The following is an 18,430-nucleotide window of genomic DNA, read 5'->3' on the forward strand; positions in this document are numbered from 1 at the left end:
GATGGGAATAGTCATTTTTAGGCAACCAGTAAAGATACCTTAGCATTCGAAGGGACGGTCATCATTTATCGAGGCAACATCGAGGGACAAGATCATTTTTAATCGTAGGCAACTCGAAGGGACTATGATCTTTTATCGGAGGGACTATGATCTTTTATCGGAGGGACTATGATCATTTGAATCGAAGGCAGCAGGCTAAGGTATCCCTACGCTCGAAGGGACTTGACTATTGAATCGAAAGACAGCATAAGAAGAGTTACCCTAAAGGTGAGTGGGTACAACAATCACGTGAATTAGATTCCGATATTTTATCTTTTATTAGGCGAACTAGATTCAATTAATCGCTATCACTTCCTACTTTACTAACCACGCAGTTAATAGCAGTTATAATGTGCGGAAATTAAAGGTAGAAATTAAAGAGTCCTAAGTTATTACAAAAAAAAAACCCTTTGCGACCTATACACCTTCTAGAATTTTAAATGACAGGAAATTAAATAATTGAATAAAAGGCAAAAAAAATTAAATAAAGGCAAATTAAATAAAAGCAGAAAATAAGAGGGAAAAATTAAATAGAGGGCATTCGATAATCAAAGGAATATGAGATGAGAAGAGAAATTACGCCTTGAAAGAAAATAAGGGTTAGATGCTTTTATAGGGAACAAACCTAAAAATAAAATTAATGGTTAAAATTAACAAACCTAAAATTAAATTAATTAGCCTAAAAATAAATATTAGCCTAAAAAACCTAACCCTAATTCGTGAGAATAAACAACATCTACCTAAGGGAGAAAACCTAGTGGGTAAAAAAACCTAATGGGTAAAATAAACCTACAGGGTTGAAATACCTATACCTACAGTTAACGGGCAACACCTACCTAAAGGTTTTCTATGGTTATCTATGGTTTGTGAAGTTTAAAGGTTAAACCTAAAATTAATTATTGTAATTAAATTAAAACCTAAATATTTATCCTAATCCTAATTAATTAAAAAGCTAACCCTAATTAATTTACTTAAGCTAAAACTAAATTAATTATTTAATTTTAAACCTAAATTAAATTAAATTAACTATCTAATTATCCTAAAATTAAATATTAATCATCTAATTATCTAACCTAATTAAATAATAAAAATTAATCTTAATAGTCCTAATTTTAATGGTTAAGTGGTGAATTTGGTTTGAATAAAATAAAATAATAAAAAAAAGAAAAAAACAAATTAAATAAATAATAAAAAACGGAAAAGAAAAGAAAAAGGAGAAATTAAAAACATGGCTGGGGCGTTGGATGTAATGTTCCAAATCCCTGATGGAGCATGGTAGGACACAACTCTTTAGGCATTAGATCGGTTTGGATAGAGATCATACGGCCCAGGCTGGAGGTGCATCGTGGCAGCATGTGAGAGAGCTGCATCGAATCTGCAAGCAAACTGTAACATACAATTAAAAAAAATCATTCGACTCGCGTGGGGTTCGAACCCTTGTCCCAAGAGTCACTAGCGCTTCGCCTGGCCAATTGTTCTATTTTCGTTTGCAGATAAATAATCCAAACACAATTATTATTAAGAAATCAATCCGTATTAAAAAAATTTGAAAATAAACTCGCGCCCAATACTGTTCATCTCCCTCATTGGGCCTGAGTTTCTTGCCTACGCTTCAGCTTCAGTTTTTCTACGAACTCAATGGTAGCCAAGTCGCTGCAATCCACCATCTCACACAATACAACACATAAATATCAAATAAAAGCGTGGTTCGATTATAAATTACCCTCTAAGTGCAATGGTATAATTAATTTGGGCCAATTTTGTATTTGAGAATTTTATCTTGATGATATGGCTCCTGGCAAAAAACAACTTGTTGCGAGCTTCTAGAAGGACATGTAATGTTTTGACTCATATCTCTCAAATGGTGCATTTCTTGGTCTTGAGCCCAACATCAAAGTTGTAGATAATTGAATTTCCTTGAGAATGATTTGATTGGGGAATTTTTGATAAAGTATGAGAGAGATATGATCAATCAAAGTTAGGTTGACTTTCTCCTAGAAACCCTAACTTAGCAACTTCAAGTTTTGATGATTTCTGAGCTTTGCTTGGTGAATCATGATCAACCCTTGATCAAATGATGAATGTGACTTCAAAATATTGATGTTGACCAAAAATCGGGAGTTTTGACTGTATGTTGACCATGGTTGACCTTTAGGTCAAACTTGTCGACTGTTGACTTTTTGAGCATTTGACTGAGCAATCTTGTGAATTAGAGCTTGAAAACTGACATGGTGATCCTTTAAAGCATATGAGAGGCCATGGAATCCATCTGAGGTCTTAGAACTTGATTTGACCTTGAGAGAAGCAAAACCCTAATTGTGGGTTGATTGCTTAGGAGAGGATTAAGTGTGCCCACTCCTCAGTGCTTGAGCATTTGAAAGTCAGGTGGATCAAAATATATGAAAATATTATGGGCAAATTTTGGGGTATGACAAAATGCCTCTGACTTCAAGTTCTTCTCCAGTTTCCTGATCTTCTTCTTTGGATTTTCATACAACTCCTTCCAAAATTCAATAGTTTCCAAGTCCTTCGTCTTCCTCCCATCTTCATTACAGCTTCTTCAACATCTTTTCCTTCTTCCAAGTCTTCATCCCATATGAATAAATTACAAGTTTCATGACTCTGCAACCATAGTCAAACATGCATGTATCGCTAAGAATAAAGCATGACTCTGCAATCATGAAGAAATCAAAAAACATTGGAGATTGAAAAGATATTAACCTGCCAATGTGGACATCTCCAGAAAAGCCTTCATTTGTTAGCTTCATTCTTGCAATGGAAGGACACCATACGATTATGACGCACACAAAATCTCCTTCGACGATTACTCACAGAAGTGGAGTGAAATGAAACATATTTGATAGGCCTTGAAATGGAAGACGACATTGAAACGCCTGCGTTTTAATTCGAATGCTTGATTTATTGATTTATAGGGAAGAAGAAGAACGATAATAGGGAGGAAGAAGAATGAAATTGGGGAAGAAAAAGAAGAAGAAATTTAGGTTAACGTGTTTTACAGAATAAGACAAAACAAACTCTTTTAAAAAATAATTCTCAATCTAATTCATTTGTCAGCTTAACCACGTATTACAAAATTATCCTGTATGTCAGTTTACATCAAATTTCGTTAGGGACATTTAACAAAAGAGACTAAATTTAAAAATAGAAAAACTTTAAAAGATCATTGTTTAAAATTAAAATTCAATTATAAAATATTGGCTTAAATAGTCCCTTGGTCCCTGTAAGTTAGCGTGTTTTTGAATTTAGTCCATGTATCTTTTTTTTTGTCTGAATCCTTATATCTCATTTTCACGTTGGCGTTAGTCCTTGGGGTTAGAATTCTGTTAAAAAAAGCTGACTGGGCTAACGTTGCTGATGTGGAAATGATTTATATTTATTTTTTAGCTTAATACGTTGCACACATGTATATCTATTAGTTTCCCACCAAATATGTCAAATATTCAAAATGTACATTTGCTTTTAGTCCCTGTAAATTAGGGTTATGTATGTTGGATGAAATTAGAATCTCTATGTCTGGGTTGGAGGAGACGGGCGAATGAAGATGGAGAAATGCTTGACTTCATGATCAAGTAACACAATCGCTTCAGTTCTTTGCTCTTCGTTATTTGTTCTTCGTTCTATAGGTGAGTTACTGTTGTTCATTATCTGTTGTGAAACCTGTAAGTCATGGAGTTCACTGTGATTGTTCATTACGGGGGTAGATTTTTCAGGTTAAAGACTAACATAGGCTTTACAGACAACAAACAACTTGAATCTCACTACCATTTCTGGTAAACAAGGAACACACACCATGAAAGAGTCAACAAAAGCTTGAGCAATTTGGCCTTCTTCCTTTCGCTTTCCAACTTCAATTTCATCTTCTCTTTTTTCCTAGCTTCAATTTCTTTAATGATGCAACCTAGTTCCTGAACTACCTCTGAGAAATTGCATCCAATTAATTTTCTGGGTTCAGTTGATGTGTTGCGTTCAAGTTCATCATCCCATATGAATAGCTTGCAACCTAATCCCAAATTTGAACATTTCCATATTCTTCTTTTAGGGTTTTTGATTGAATTTGAGATGAACATCCTCATTGATTAATTGCAACCACAAACTGGAATTTGAGACTCAGTGTAATTACCTATGCTCGATGTTGCCATTCAAAATTTGAGAAGATGAGGAAATCTGTAAGAAGATAGGAAGAAGATAGGATGAAGATGAGAAAATGAGCCCTTTTTGATTTCGTCCTTCTTATAATGGCCACATCACTAGGCTTCCATGTATTAAGCTAAAAAATAAATATAAATCATTTTCACATCAACAATGTTAGCCCAGTCAGCTTTTTTTTAACAGAATTCTAACCCCAGGGACTAACGCAACGCGAAAATGAGATATAAGGATTCAGACCAAAAAAAGATACAGAGACTAAATTCAAAAACACGCTAACTTAAAGAGACCAAAAAACTATTTAAACCTAAAATATTTATAGGAACCCTTAACATATTCACTCTTAAATTAAAATAAAGTAATCTGAAACACACTATTAAATAACTTTATTTTGAAGGAGGCATACCTTTTTACTTAATTGCTTCTAAATATCTCAAGACTTTAAACATAAAGTTAGGAAACGAGTAATAATTGAAATTTGAAACAAAAATATACAGTTGTTTTCTTGACCGTGCGCTTATTTGACCGTAGACCAAATTGAAAAAAAATCTGTGAATGTAGGGTTAGCACTCAAAGTTGTGTCATTATTATATCAACCAGTTTTGATTTTTGAACACCTCCCCTATATATCACCAATCATAAATAGCTTCTTCTTCTTCTTTTTTAAAGCTTGGCACCAGCTGTGTAGTACACTATATTCTTGATTACAATAAAATCTTACTAGTACTAACCATTGTCATTGGGTTTCGCGACAAATATCAACATGCATATATATTCAGGACTACAATTATTGATGGCATTTAGTATCAATAAATATAGGTTTGGTTTACCTAGTTTTGACTTTCAACAGTAGGTTATTAAATCATTTTAAAATAAATAATATAAATTATTATAAAATTATGAAATATTTTTTAAAATGTACTATTATGAACAGTTTTACAAAGTTATTCTTAATTAATAATACGAGAAAGATATAATTGAAACAACAAAGGATAATAAATACTATGCAGGAGTATAATAGAAAAAATAACATTAATAATTTAAATCATTATTAATAAGTTCAGTGGTGATTGGCGCTAGACTTGATAGAGAGAATTATGATTCGATTTCTCGCAACTGTTGGTTCTGTAACTACTTGATGTCAGAACTGACTCTCGAACCGAATTAAACCGATGGTGATAAACAAAAAAATATTAATAATTTATTAGTATTGTAAAATTAATTATAATATTATTTAAAAATTCAAAATAACTTATAATAGAAAAAGAGGGAGTGAAAAATAAAAAACCAACTCATTGAAATATTAAAGTATCAATTAATATAAATAATAACAAAAAAAAAACAGAATTTTTTTTTCATTTTCTTTTTAATTGAACATAAATCTATAAAAATTCTTGATCATCCTCTCAATTAAATATATCTTTTTTTTAAAACTCAAAAATTTAATTTTGAACATTCATCTATTTTTCTCTTTATCTTTAATTCATTGAAATACACAAAAATCTAAATAACGTAAAAATAAAAAAGAACTTTTAGTTTTTCAGCTCATATAAATAAAAAAGCTTTGTTTGGTAACTGTTTTTAACTTTTAGTTTTTAGCTTTTTTACTAGCTTTTGTTTTTTTTTTTTGAAAAACTATTTAAAGTAGTTTTTGAGCTTGTAGCTTTTAACTTGTGATTTTTCCTTTCATTTATACCCTTATTATTTAAAAAAAAAAATCTATCTTACCCTTCGATATATATTATGATTCAATATTTAATGTTTTTAATAACATCTAAAGTATTCAATAAATTTTGAAATGGTGTTGATAATTCTCAAATTAGTGAAACGTAATCGAAGAATCAATGAGATTAATTGAGACAAAAAAAATTAAATTTTTGTTATATTTTTATGGTATAATATTAAATAATAAACTTATTTTTATCATTAATTTAATTGAATTCAAATTTCATGTATTTTGTTAAATTTATTTATATAATTTATATACTAATTTAAAATATTTTGATGTTTCTTAAATTTTTCACATATATTAAAATTGTTATGTAAGTGTGTATTAATATATTTATTTTTATTAAATATAAATTAATTTAATAATATAATAATATAATATGATAAGATAAATAAATCACAAATTTTTTAATGAGAATGTCCTTTTGTATCATTTTGTATTTATCAGCTAGTGTAACAGCTAATTTACTAAATACTCAAATTAACTTATCAGCTATCAGTTAGTTTTACCAAACAGAACTTTTCTTTCATTCAATTTCTAAACTCAAATTAGAAGTATTTTACTTTTGAAAAAGACCCAAATAATTTCTTTTGCTATTTGAATTCCAAAACTCTAGATTTACCATTTTCTTTTCATATTTTATTTCTTTGATTTTTATTCCTTTTTGTTAGTAATAAAGGATATGTTAGTTTTAGGTTTTCTTGAAACACTGTTGGTTCAATGGTTCAACACTGTTGGTTATGATATAGTTTTGGGATCATATTTTAAATGTTTTTGGATTCACCTCCATCTTAAACTTGTTGAAGTTTCGTATGTATATGAGTTTTTTTTTATTGTTTCAATTTGATTTGGGATGAAATTGAGAAGAACAAAATTGATAAACTGTTTAGGAAAATTTTCTTCTTGTTGTAACTTTTTAGATTTGAAATTTTGGAAAGAAAAAAAAAAGGGTGAAGATGAATAATTATTTTGAATAACACTTGAAAGAAAACTAAATGCTAAACTGTGTAAGGATGTTTTCGGAATTATAGTTAACAGAATTGATTACAGTATAATTGACTTTGATAAAATTGATTTTAATATATTTGAGTTTAGTATAATTGATTAATATTTGAATATATTTATGTAAATGTGAGTTAAACAATAAACTGTAGTGTAAAAATTATCTAGACTCAATTTTAAAGATAGAAACTACAAATTCTAATTTCAAGTAGAATCAATTCTGGAGACATAATCAATTTAACTTTTGATAATACAAATATCTGAAAATCATCCCGAATAAGTTATATCATAAATGTACACACATTATTATTATTATTATTATTATTATTATTATTATTATTATTATTATTATTATTATTATTATTATTATTATTATTATGTTCATTTTAATAAGATTAATTTATGACAATTGAATTAAATTTGTAAACAGATTCATTTCGCCATTCAAAAAGAATAGCCCCTCATTTTATTGCTAGCTTGCTTTGCATTTATGTGTACTATATAGCATTACATGTCAATGTCTCTAGTTGACAAAAGTCTACTATTGCTTTACATGCTCCGCGCGTGATTAGTCTATCTTTTCTTTAATTAATCAAAATTTATTAGACAAGGACACATTGAACTTTTGAGTGAATTTGATTTTACAATGTTTATTTCATTAATTAATCACGTTATCATTACTTTTAGAAAACAAATGACAATACATAATTTTCTAATTCAAACATTCATTATAGTAGGTTCCAAAAGAGTAAACGGTGTCAACACTAACCCAAATATGAATTGTTGATATCTTCCTATTTAAAATATAGAGAGAGACACATTCTAGATATTAAGTCATCTTCATTAAATCAACTTGAGATTTAAAAATACTATCTTTTTTATAAATTTGTGCTCTCAAAAACATATATTAAAAAATATATAAAATATTGTTTTAAAAATACCATTTTTTTTTGGTTATGAAAATACCATTTTTAAAATTCAAAAAACAAAGACAAATAATGATCCTTAATGCCAGAAAATTAATCTATTTCATACTTAGTGCATGAAAATTAATAACTTCCATATAATAAAAAAAACATTTTAATTTAAAATATATATTTACTATACAATTATTATAATAAGTAATGATATTTTGACACCAAAATTTTAGTATAAAATTTGGAGAAAAGAGGCTGAGGCTGTAAAATAGTTTTATACTATTAATTAATAATTATATATTCCGCCATATCACTTTTTTTTTAAATTTTATTAATGACATGATAAATTGTTAATTTTTTATTAGATTACAGTGTAAATTATTTTACTCTATCAGTGAATATTCATTAAACTCTAAAATATGGTATCATTTTACATGTATTTTTAAAATATATATAAATTATAAAGATAAAACATAAGTATTAAAATATATAATTTCATATACAGTATTTAAATGTTTAAATAACACAGAAAAAACGACAAACCGCATCAGAATTTATAAATTAAACTTACATGTATGTAGCAACAAATATCTGATTATCCAAAATAATATTAAATGTCACGCCGTTTCTAACTGATTAAAAGCAGGTGCAGATACATTGCATTTTTCATGTAGTGTTAAGAAATTTGACAAAATAGTTAATGAGAGGCCGAGAGCATAACTCCCTCGGAACGAAAAAGCATGCAAGATCATAATATTCAAAATAATTATTTTATTTAATTATATCTTTATTTTATTAAAGAAATTTTATTTTACTTTTAATGTTGTATTTTTTTTTTTAATAAAGTTGAACAATTTGAGCAGCATTTCGTGGCCTCTAAGGATGGATGATACATGGAAGGAAATCACACATAAAGGCAGCAGATAAATTTATAAACATGTCATTTTGATGGATCTTTTCAAATAGTTATAAGATATAGATAGATTACTTATCTCTTGTAACATAAAACATTTGATTAAATTGATTGATATGAACATCGCACGATAACATCTCTATTTAGTACGTACAAATAAAATTTTCAACAAATAAATCTCCTATCTATTATGTTAGTTATGAATGAAGTGAAGCACTAGAGAGAACTTGAATTTGTAATCATAGTGTAGTTAGGGTTTTGAAAATACGTGTATTATCATTTAAGTATAAAGATTTTATTTATAAAATTAATTATACACATTGTAATTTATAGTGTAACATATTTATCTAGTTAGAGTTATTGCATCGTAATGACGCACCATTGAATCACTAATACATTTATTTATTTATTTAATCTCTCACTTATTTGTCCTTATGTAAATAACTATGTAGGTTCTGATAATGTTGACAATAATATTAAATTATTTATTTAATATTATGAATAGGGGAAACAGTGTCTACACGTCAATAATAACTAAGTTACAAAAAAAATTGTGATAATGATCACATGCATATTTTCCCTTATATATTGCACATAAAACATAGTTGATGTCATTCTTGTATAGTCCAATATTACATTCACTGATAATCGGGTATACTCAGTAACAACAAATAAGTTAAGTTTCCCTTATTGACTTATTTAAGCATGATCACACATTTTACAATCATACTCCATCAATGGACTCGTAGATATTACTGATGTATATGTAGCAGGGACAAATCTCATATAGGCTACTCATGTCACTTCACATGACTTGTTGGATACCTAATCAAATGACTTTATAATCATCTTGCTACAAACAATGTTTGATAATACTAAAGTGGTCAACTTTTCATGTAGGAATCATAATGGTTTCATGTCAAAGGGTGACATATGCAACTATTACTATGAAAATTGTTGAAGTATGCGTTAAAACCTTTGTTGATGAAGAGAAAAAAAACACGTTTCCAGATTGTCAAAAATCTGGAAGCCGAAAAACAACAAAAATGTCTGTTTTGGACGATTCATGAACTTCGGGTTCTGACCGGTGCTATTTGTGGATTCGTTATTTAATGTTAGAATATTATATATATATATATATATATATATATATATATATATATATATATATATATATATATATATATATATATATATATATAAATAGTCAAAATTAATATAAAATATATTTATGTACTTGATATCGAGACACAATATATAATATTAATTCTAGAAAGGATTAAATCAAAAAATTAGTCTCACTTGCATTTGGCATTATTGTTTAGGCCACATAAATGAGAAATATTAACAAACTCCGTAATATATGGATTCTTGGAATCTTTTTATTACGAATCATTTGAGTCATGTGAATCTTGCTTATGGAAATATGACAAAAACCCCATTAACAAGAAAATTTGAAAAGATTGGTGATCTTTTGACCCTTATACACATTGATGTATGTGGACCACTTAACACGCCAGCTGGAGAAGGTTTTCAGCGCTTCATCATATCTACAGATGATTACAATCGATATGGATATGTGTATCTAATAAAACACACATTATAATCTAAGGAATTGTGGTTTCACGGTCGATATGACGTCGAACTTATGACTTAATATGTTTTTATTATATTTAAGACATGTCAGATATCTTTCAAGCAGAGAGTTTCACTTCCTTAACAATGTTGTGATATGCATTTCTTCCTTTTCTTTAAGGGTTTCTCCTAGGTTAATGCTTTTATGGGATTCGTCTCTTATCCATATTTCATTTATATTTTTTATAAGGGGCTACTTTTAGTTACCCAAAATGTTCCCATATATCAAATTCGTCCATACCCCCTGCGAAATTAACATTTTAGGAGTTGGACATAAGAGAATGAAATGAGCTCATACTACTTGTAGGTTTTAGATTCATGTTATTGTGATAACTCCTTTTGGAGACTTGTTGATCTCATCTTATTATGTCGAATTCACCGTTATCTAAACGGAATGTTAATGTCAGATATAAATTGGACATGGCCGCTTCTAACACATTTAAGATATGTGTGTTGATTATGATGTTGTATGAAGAAAATGGGTGTTTACCATAAGACACCATACCTTCACTGTCTTGCAATACCCACCTTGTTTAAATGTGGTATTTAGGATAGTGTTCCCTCTTACAATGGTATGCTCTCTTGAGAACACCGCCAATAATTTTCAATATGGATGAAGTTATTCTAGAGGTAGTATAGTTCCTTCAAATGCGTCCAAATATAATACATGGTGAGTCGTCGGGGTCAATGACGACCCTTTTTAATTCCCATTTGAAGATCCACACTTTTATCACTATCAAGCCATCTATGTGGGAGAATGAGTCATTCTTATTCCCTTGTCGAGAATGTGAGGTTTAGGTCTAAGGTTTAGAGAAATGTTAATTCACTAAGCAAAGTTTGCATGTGATTTACCTTCTTCTTAATAAACTAGATGCACATGCCTCTTAAGAAATCTCCTGTTATGTAATTGATAGTTTGTCTAGGTTAATGAGCATCCTTTTTGTTACATTAGTCTACACCTTTTCATAGGGGCCACCTCAACCTTATAAATTTGTCTTAATCTTTGGATGAGCCTGCTTCTAGCCAATATCCTTCATGATATTTCATCAAATATCCTCGTTATAATAGCCTTCATATCTCCCTTTTTAACTATAAATAATTATCAACCTATTAATAAATCGTGTGTTATGGTATTAATGATGTGTATAGGTTAATGATAGTCCTTCTTTTCACATCAGTCTATGTCTTCTCTTTTGGGCGACCTCAACCTTGTTTGTGTGTCTCGATCTTTTGATGAGCCTGCTTCTCTCTAGGATCATTTGAGATATTTCTTCAAATATCCTCGTTATACCAACCTTTCTATTTCCCTTTTTTACTAGAAATATTATCCATGTGGTGTAGTTTTACTTGTTGATAGGCACATAATAAGTTTTTGTCAGGGTCTATCTGGCCCATTGGTTTCGTTTGCTTGTCTATCAACTTTATAGGTAAGATCTTTTTTAGTATCCCCATCTTCCAAATGTTCAACCTAATTATTGGGAAATCACAAGATGTTGTGTTTTCAGGCCTATATATTAACTTATTCTTCAATTATCCTTCTCATTGCCTTTGGGAGCTATTCCATCCATCTCCTTGGTGTCTCTAATTATTTTTACGACATTTTTGTCTTCACCGTTATTGTAGCTTTCCATTCATATAATCAATTCTTACATAGTGTCGGTTGACTTCAACACCATGGTCTCATTGAAATTCCCAACCTTTTGTCTATTTTGAAATGTTTTCACGAGAATCACTTAATTAGGATAAAAAACTCCAATAATACCCTCGTTAAATGGGATTAGGTAGTTCTTTAGGGTCTTAGAATTTCCATTGTGGACATTGGATAAGTTGGTTGCTGATCTTTTGATGCTTACATCCCAAAAAATGATGCACTACTTTCCATTGACTGAGTATCAAGGTAAGCTCATGTACCACCAAAGTTCTTTCTCCTTTAGATTTCCTGTAAGGAGTTTCACTTAAGTGGTTATGACACTTGTTTAATCTCTATTTGTGTGTTAATTGACATTTTATTCATGTGGTATCTTTTCCATTGAAAGGTTCAAGGTGGGGCAATTTGAATTTCTCAGAGGCGAAAGATACTCTAAGTCATCATTAACACACAAATGTTTTCCTATACTTGCATTTGTAGGGTTTTTCCTGGTGTTGCAACTCGTACACGATGGCTTGAATTATAGCTAAAGCCTTATTTTTGTAAAGTGTTTTTATTTGCGTCATCTCTATAGTTTCATTAATTATTTATGTAGTCGAGGGACAATTATTATTCGTCACAAGGTGGGTACAAAATGTTCTTGCTGAATTCCAGTTAAGGGATCCTGTTAACTATGGGCTATGAATAAGAGTATATAATATATGGTTACGAGAGAGTAAGGGAGTGTAAGAGTTCTTCTAACTATGCATTGTTGTTAGAACTTTTATTTTTGAATAAGAATGAGATCATTTGGATTCATGCATAGCTCTCTTTTTATAGAAATTGTGAGGTCCCTCTTATGGCATATGATTGTAGAATATAGTTGATAATGCCTCTATCATAATGAGTGAGGACATGAATGTGGATTGCGAGTGGTTTTACCCTATATGACGAGCAGGGATGTGGAAGCAGCCAAGTTTCCTTTTTTTTTTGTTAGGATGATCATATTGGATATTAGTGTTTTATCTGATTTAAATCAAGTTAGCATGAAGTTGGTTATAGACCCACTAGCGGATGTCAATTAATTTCTTCTTTTTGTATAAGGGATCCTTGCATCTACGATCTAACATGTGCTGATCTAACATGTGCTGATGTGAGGAGCCTTCGATATTGAGATCGAGCCATATGTTTTATGTGAGCTCGAATTTAAATCTTCAATGTTCATATTAATCTAATTGTAAAATAATTTATGTTGAAATATATTTAAATAAAACATGTAAAATAATTTTATATTAGTGATAAAAGTAAATGTTAAATATTTTATAAGTGAGATAATACATATGTTAAATATCTTAAAATTAAAATTAAAATTTTATGTGAATATCTATTGTCTTTCTAAATTATGTTTTGCTATTAATTAAATATGCACGCTCCTCTTAATAAGCCATCATTTTAGACATCTAAAATCAAATCAAATTTAAAATCAAATCTAAATGCTTCAAAGTGTAACTAAAGATAGACTTCACAATTTTCCCATATTAATATCATATATCATCAATTACATAATACTCTAATAAAACTATTTTAAATCCATCTATATTATTTGATCAAAAAAAAATCCATCTATATTATAAAGAAGGCAAATGTGAAGAAGTAAATCTACCTATATTATAAAGAATGGAGATGTAGAGAAGAAGACACAATCATACGACACATGGCCATTCACATAAATGAAACACAAAATCATTAACTAAGTCACACCTTCCAGATTTAATTGGATACAATCACAAGATGTGTATAGAGATCTAAGTTTATGTCTTTGCCAAAGAATAATATGATCCACCCCCACCCCAACCGAACAAAACGCGTCTTCTTTTGGCCTTTTTCTGTTCCTCTCTTTTCTTTCCGCCCCATTTCCACTTGTTTCTTTCTTCCTACTACTCACTCACTCCCCCCTTTTTCACCTATATAAATACAACCAAACCCAACACAACACAAACCAAAACCTCATCCCTTCAAAAACACACTCTTTACTCTTTCCAATGGCTTTGTTAATGTCGCAACAACGTTGTAACATGTTTCTCTTTCTCTTCTTCTTTCTCTTCTCCTCCTCCATTAACCCATCTCTTCAAACAAACTCACTCTCAGTTTCTTTTCCTCTAACATCACTCTCTCTCCCTACAAACACTGCCTCAAAAATGCTCTACACATCTCAACTATTCTCATCTTCAAAACGCAACAACAACACTAACAACACGCAAATCAAAGCACCTTCTTATAACTACAAATTCTCCTTCAAATACTCCATGGCTCTCATCGTTAACCTCCCCATTGGTACACCACCGCAGGTTCAACCAATGGTGCTCGACACAGGTAGCCAACTCTCATGGATTCAGTGTCACAAAAAAGCACCTCCAACGGCGTCGTTTGATCCTTCTCTCTCCTCCACTTTCTCTAACCTCCCTTGTACTCACCCTCTCTGTAAACCACGAATTCCCGATTTTACCCTCCCAACTTCATGTGACCAGAATCGCCTCTGCCATTACTCATACTTTTACGCAGACGGCACTTACGCTGAGGGTAATCTCGCCAGAGAAAAATTCACATTCTCTCGTTCCGTTTCTACCCCTCCTCTCATCCTCGGCTGCGCTACAGAATCTACCGATCCAAGGGGTATTTTAGGAATGAACCTCGGACGGTTATCCTTCGCTCACCAATCGAGAATCAGTAAATTCTCCTACTGTGTACCCACTCGTCAAACCCGACCCGGATTAACCCCATCCGGATCCTTCTACATCGGTAACAACCCGAATTCGAAACTATTCAAGTACATCAAAATGTCGATTTTCTCCGAACGTCAACGCATGCCAAACCTCGATCCCTTGGCCTACACCATCCCGTTGCAAGGAATAAGCATCGGCGGGAAGAAACTGAGCATATCCCCGGCGGTTTTCCGCGCGGACGCTGGCGGCTCGGGTCAAACCATGATTGACTCCGGATCCGAGTTCACTTATTTAGTTGGGGAGGCTTATGATAAAGTGCGGGCAGGTGTAGTTAGAGCAGTGGGGTCCAGAATGAAGAAAGACTACGTGTACGGCGGAGTTGCTGACATGTGTTTCGATAGTAAAAATGCGGTTGAAATCGGACGGTTGATAGGGGAGATGGTGTTTGAATTTGAAAGAGGCGTGGAGGTTGTGATTCCGAAGGAAAGAGTACTTGCTGACGTGGGTGGTGGGGTCCACTGTGTTGGGATTGGAAGCTCCGATAAATTAGGTGCGGCGAGTAACATTATTGGGAATTTTCATCAGCAGAATCTATGGGTGGAATTTGATTTGGTGAATCGTAGGGTGGGTTTTGGTAGAGCTGAGTGTAGCAGATTGGGGAAGTAGGGATTGTCTACGTGATTGTGTATGGTGGTTGAATAGGGTTCAAGAAAAAAAATCTAATGTTGTGTGGTCAGTGATCATCGGTTTGATGATGAGATCTAACGGCTGGTGATGGCAACATGAGTCAAAGTATTTATTTATAAGTAATTAACCATGTACACTAATGTGAATGAGTATTATTATGTATATATACGAGGATTAGAGAAAATATCATATTAAATATTATATATATGAGCTGATGTTTTTTAATTAAATATATATAATGTGAATCACTTTTAATATAATTTATAAATTTTTTTATTTGATGACTCTGTCCAACTGTAGTAGTGAGTTAATTTATAGAACGAGTTGGTAGATAGAGAGGTTAGGACTTAGGAGTGAGTTTTGAGATGGAATTACTAGTAAAAAGTGACAACTCAAAAGGGAAAGGAAATGATGAAGGAAAAGAAGTTACGTCACAATCACATTGGTAGAATAGAAGTAGTAGTAGTAATTGGATCCAGCTGGGGCATGGAAATGTGGAGCAAATGTCACTATCAATTCCAGGGTTTTGAGGGATTAGCTCATGTATCGAGAAAGTTGAATCCCAACTCTAACGCTATGCTATGCATATCCCATATGACACATGTTGTTTGGATTGGCATGCAGTAGAAGACTAGAAGGTTCTTCTATAGAAGGAAAGGGTGTGCTTGATAGGAGTACTAATTTACAGCTAGACTACAGCTAAAAAATGAGTAAAGCAAATTAGCTTTTATCATTTCAATAAGAGATTGGTGTTACTACTATTTGAAATCACTTGTGTCTTTCTTGAAAAAAGGAACATTGGATTAATTGGGGAGAATTCAAACGGTAACCTGATTTTGAAAAATTGAACTCAAAGTCAAAAGTAAAAAAGTTAATGATTTTGGGATTAATGGTGTTTTTGTCTATGTAATATGGGACCAATCTAGCTGTAGTCTCTTGTACAAAAACAAACCATTTACTCCCTCCGTCTCATAATAAGTGTCCCATTTGCATTTTTTCCTTGTCTCAAATTAATTGTCCATTTACAATTTCAACGCATCAATCATTATTATTTTTCCACTATTATACCCCTATTTAGTAACTTTCACGTTATTCAACTACTATTAATAGGGGTATTCTAGTAAATGACATTAACTTTTTTACTAAAACCAACACATCCAATCATTTTCTTAAAACCCGCGCATTGCTCAAATAGGACATTTATTATGAGACGGAGGGAGTAAGATTTTTTTTTTTCACTTTTACTTGAACTATTTTGGAACATTTACCCATCTCTCATAAAAAAACATCAAATAATATGCTATATTATCTTCAATATTTTTTTTTTCTCATAAATTAAATTCGCGTTCATTTTATTATCATAATTCAAAAAAATAAATAAGATAATGTAGTACTGACGTGGAATGTCACGTGACTTAGATCTAATTTTATGACAGAATTAAAAAAAAATCGCTAAAATATATTTTGAATTTTCATTGATCTTCATCTTCTTCATCAAATTTGTTTTCAAAGAAAAATTAATCTATTGAGCACACTGTATCCTCTCCCTCTTTTGAACCAGCTAGCAGTCGTTCATATGGATCTTTTGTTCCCCTGTTCCTTTTTTGGAGAGGAAGAGGATTCGAAGGCTCGCGATGATATGGCTAATGCTAATATGATTATCTTGGAGAGGAATTGTTTTGTGTTACATACTCGCTTGATCGAAGTTTCTTCTTTCATGAATGAATTGAAATAATATGGATCCCCTGTTGTCTTGGCTAATTGCATGACAGAACTTGAGAAGCTGTTTGTAGAGAAGGACTAGAGGGTTCTATAGAAAAACCTCGAGTCAGAGGTCCTATCATCCGTGGCCTAGAGCCTCATATCCGAACTTGAGGAGAATAAAATTTGTCAGACTAAGGATCTAAAGATTCTCTAAGAAGAACTAGTCACCTTGAGTAACCAATTGCAAAATATTTTTGATGATGACCAAAAAATGGTGTCTTTAATAATATTTTAGACAAAATGGAGTCCCTAGTGTCTGGCCTTTGAGATTTTCACGATACCTGCTCTTTAACATAATCCTTATGTAACCTGTAATTTGATATATCAAATGACTTTTGTTTCGTTGTTCGTTTTGTTATAATTGGCTTATTATGTCGATACACTGTGTTTAGAATTTCTGGATGTCGCTTCGCCCAATAGTGGGGCTCGTATCTATTGAGATGTGGTTGTACCTTTGACCCGTGCTCCGTGTCAGAGAGGATTGTTCCTCGTCCAAGTGAAGGATCCGCGTCTCTGACCCAGAGGTTTGACTCAAATCAAGGTGGAAGTCTTAGGGCTCCACCAAATAACGCCTTTAGATTGGCTAGACCCAAAGGGGAGGGATGTTCCAATTACACATTGATGTACGTAATGCATTTTAAGTTGTATTAGATACACAATAATGTATTTAGTCTGTATCATATATGCATGAATGCATGGAATGCATTTTAAGCCGTATCAGATACTCAAGAATGTGTTTAGTCTATATCATATACGCAAGAATGTGTGGAATTTATATATTTTTTGTCCTGCAAGATGAGAGACTTTAAAGATCGTCATAGGGGAATAATAACAGACACAGATTCAAATTTATACCAGATTCAAATTAAAATAAATCATTAACTATAATACCTTTTCAACTTAGCGGCATTCCATGTCCTTGGTATCTACTCTCCTTCGAGGGATTGTAAGAGATGTGCCCCTCTTCTAGTGCTAGCTTGCACGTGTTAGGGGCCTTCCCAATTAGCAGTTAGCTTTCCATCCTGAGCATTTTTCTTTTTGATGTTTGTCCTCCGAAGCACAAAATCTACGATGTGGAATTCTCGGGGATAGACACTGTGGTTGTATCCCAAAGTTGTGCTTTGTTTAACAACGTCGTTGGTGAAGGAGACTACCATTCTCTTTTCTTCCGAAAGGTAAATTTCTTCTCTGATAGCTTTTGCGTTTCTTTTTACAAGCAATGAATTT

At 31.6% G+C, this 18,430-nt stretch overlaps 1 protein-coding gene across 1 annotated transcript; it reads left to right on the forward strand.

Moving 5' to 3' along the window:
- The first annotated feature begins 13,846 nt into the window (after positions 1-13,846).
- Positions 13,847-15,699, forward strand: LOC131661846 (aspartic proteinase PCS1-like). The gene has a single exon (XM_058931485.1). It carries the CDS (start codon positions 14,072-14,074, stop codon positions 15,416-15,418), a length of 1,347 nt encoding a protein of 448 aa, XP_058787468.1. The 5' UTR covers positions 13,847-14,071; the 3' UTR covers positions 15,419-15,699.
- Positions 15,700-18,430: the final 2,731 nt, after the last annotated feature.

The sequence above is a fragment of the Vicia villosa genome, linkage group LG3 (assembly GCF_029867415.1).
Source record: "Vicia villosa cultivar HV-30 ecotype Madison, WI linkage group LG3, Vvil1.0, whole genome shotgun sequence".
Taxonomy (NCBI): Eukaryota; Viridiplantae; Streptophyta; class Magnoliopsida; order Fabales; family Fabaceae; genus Vicia; species Vicia villosa.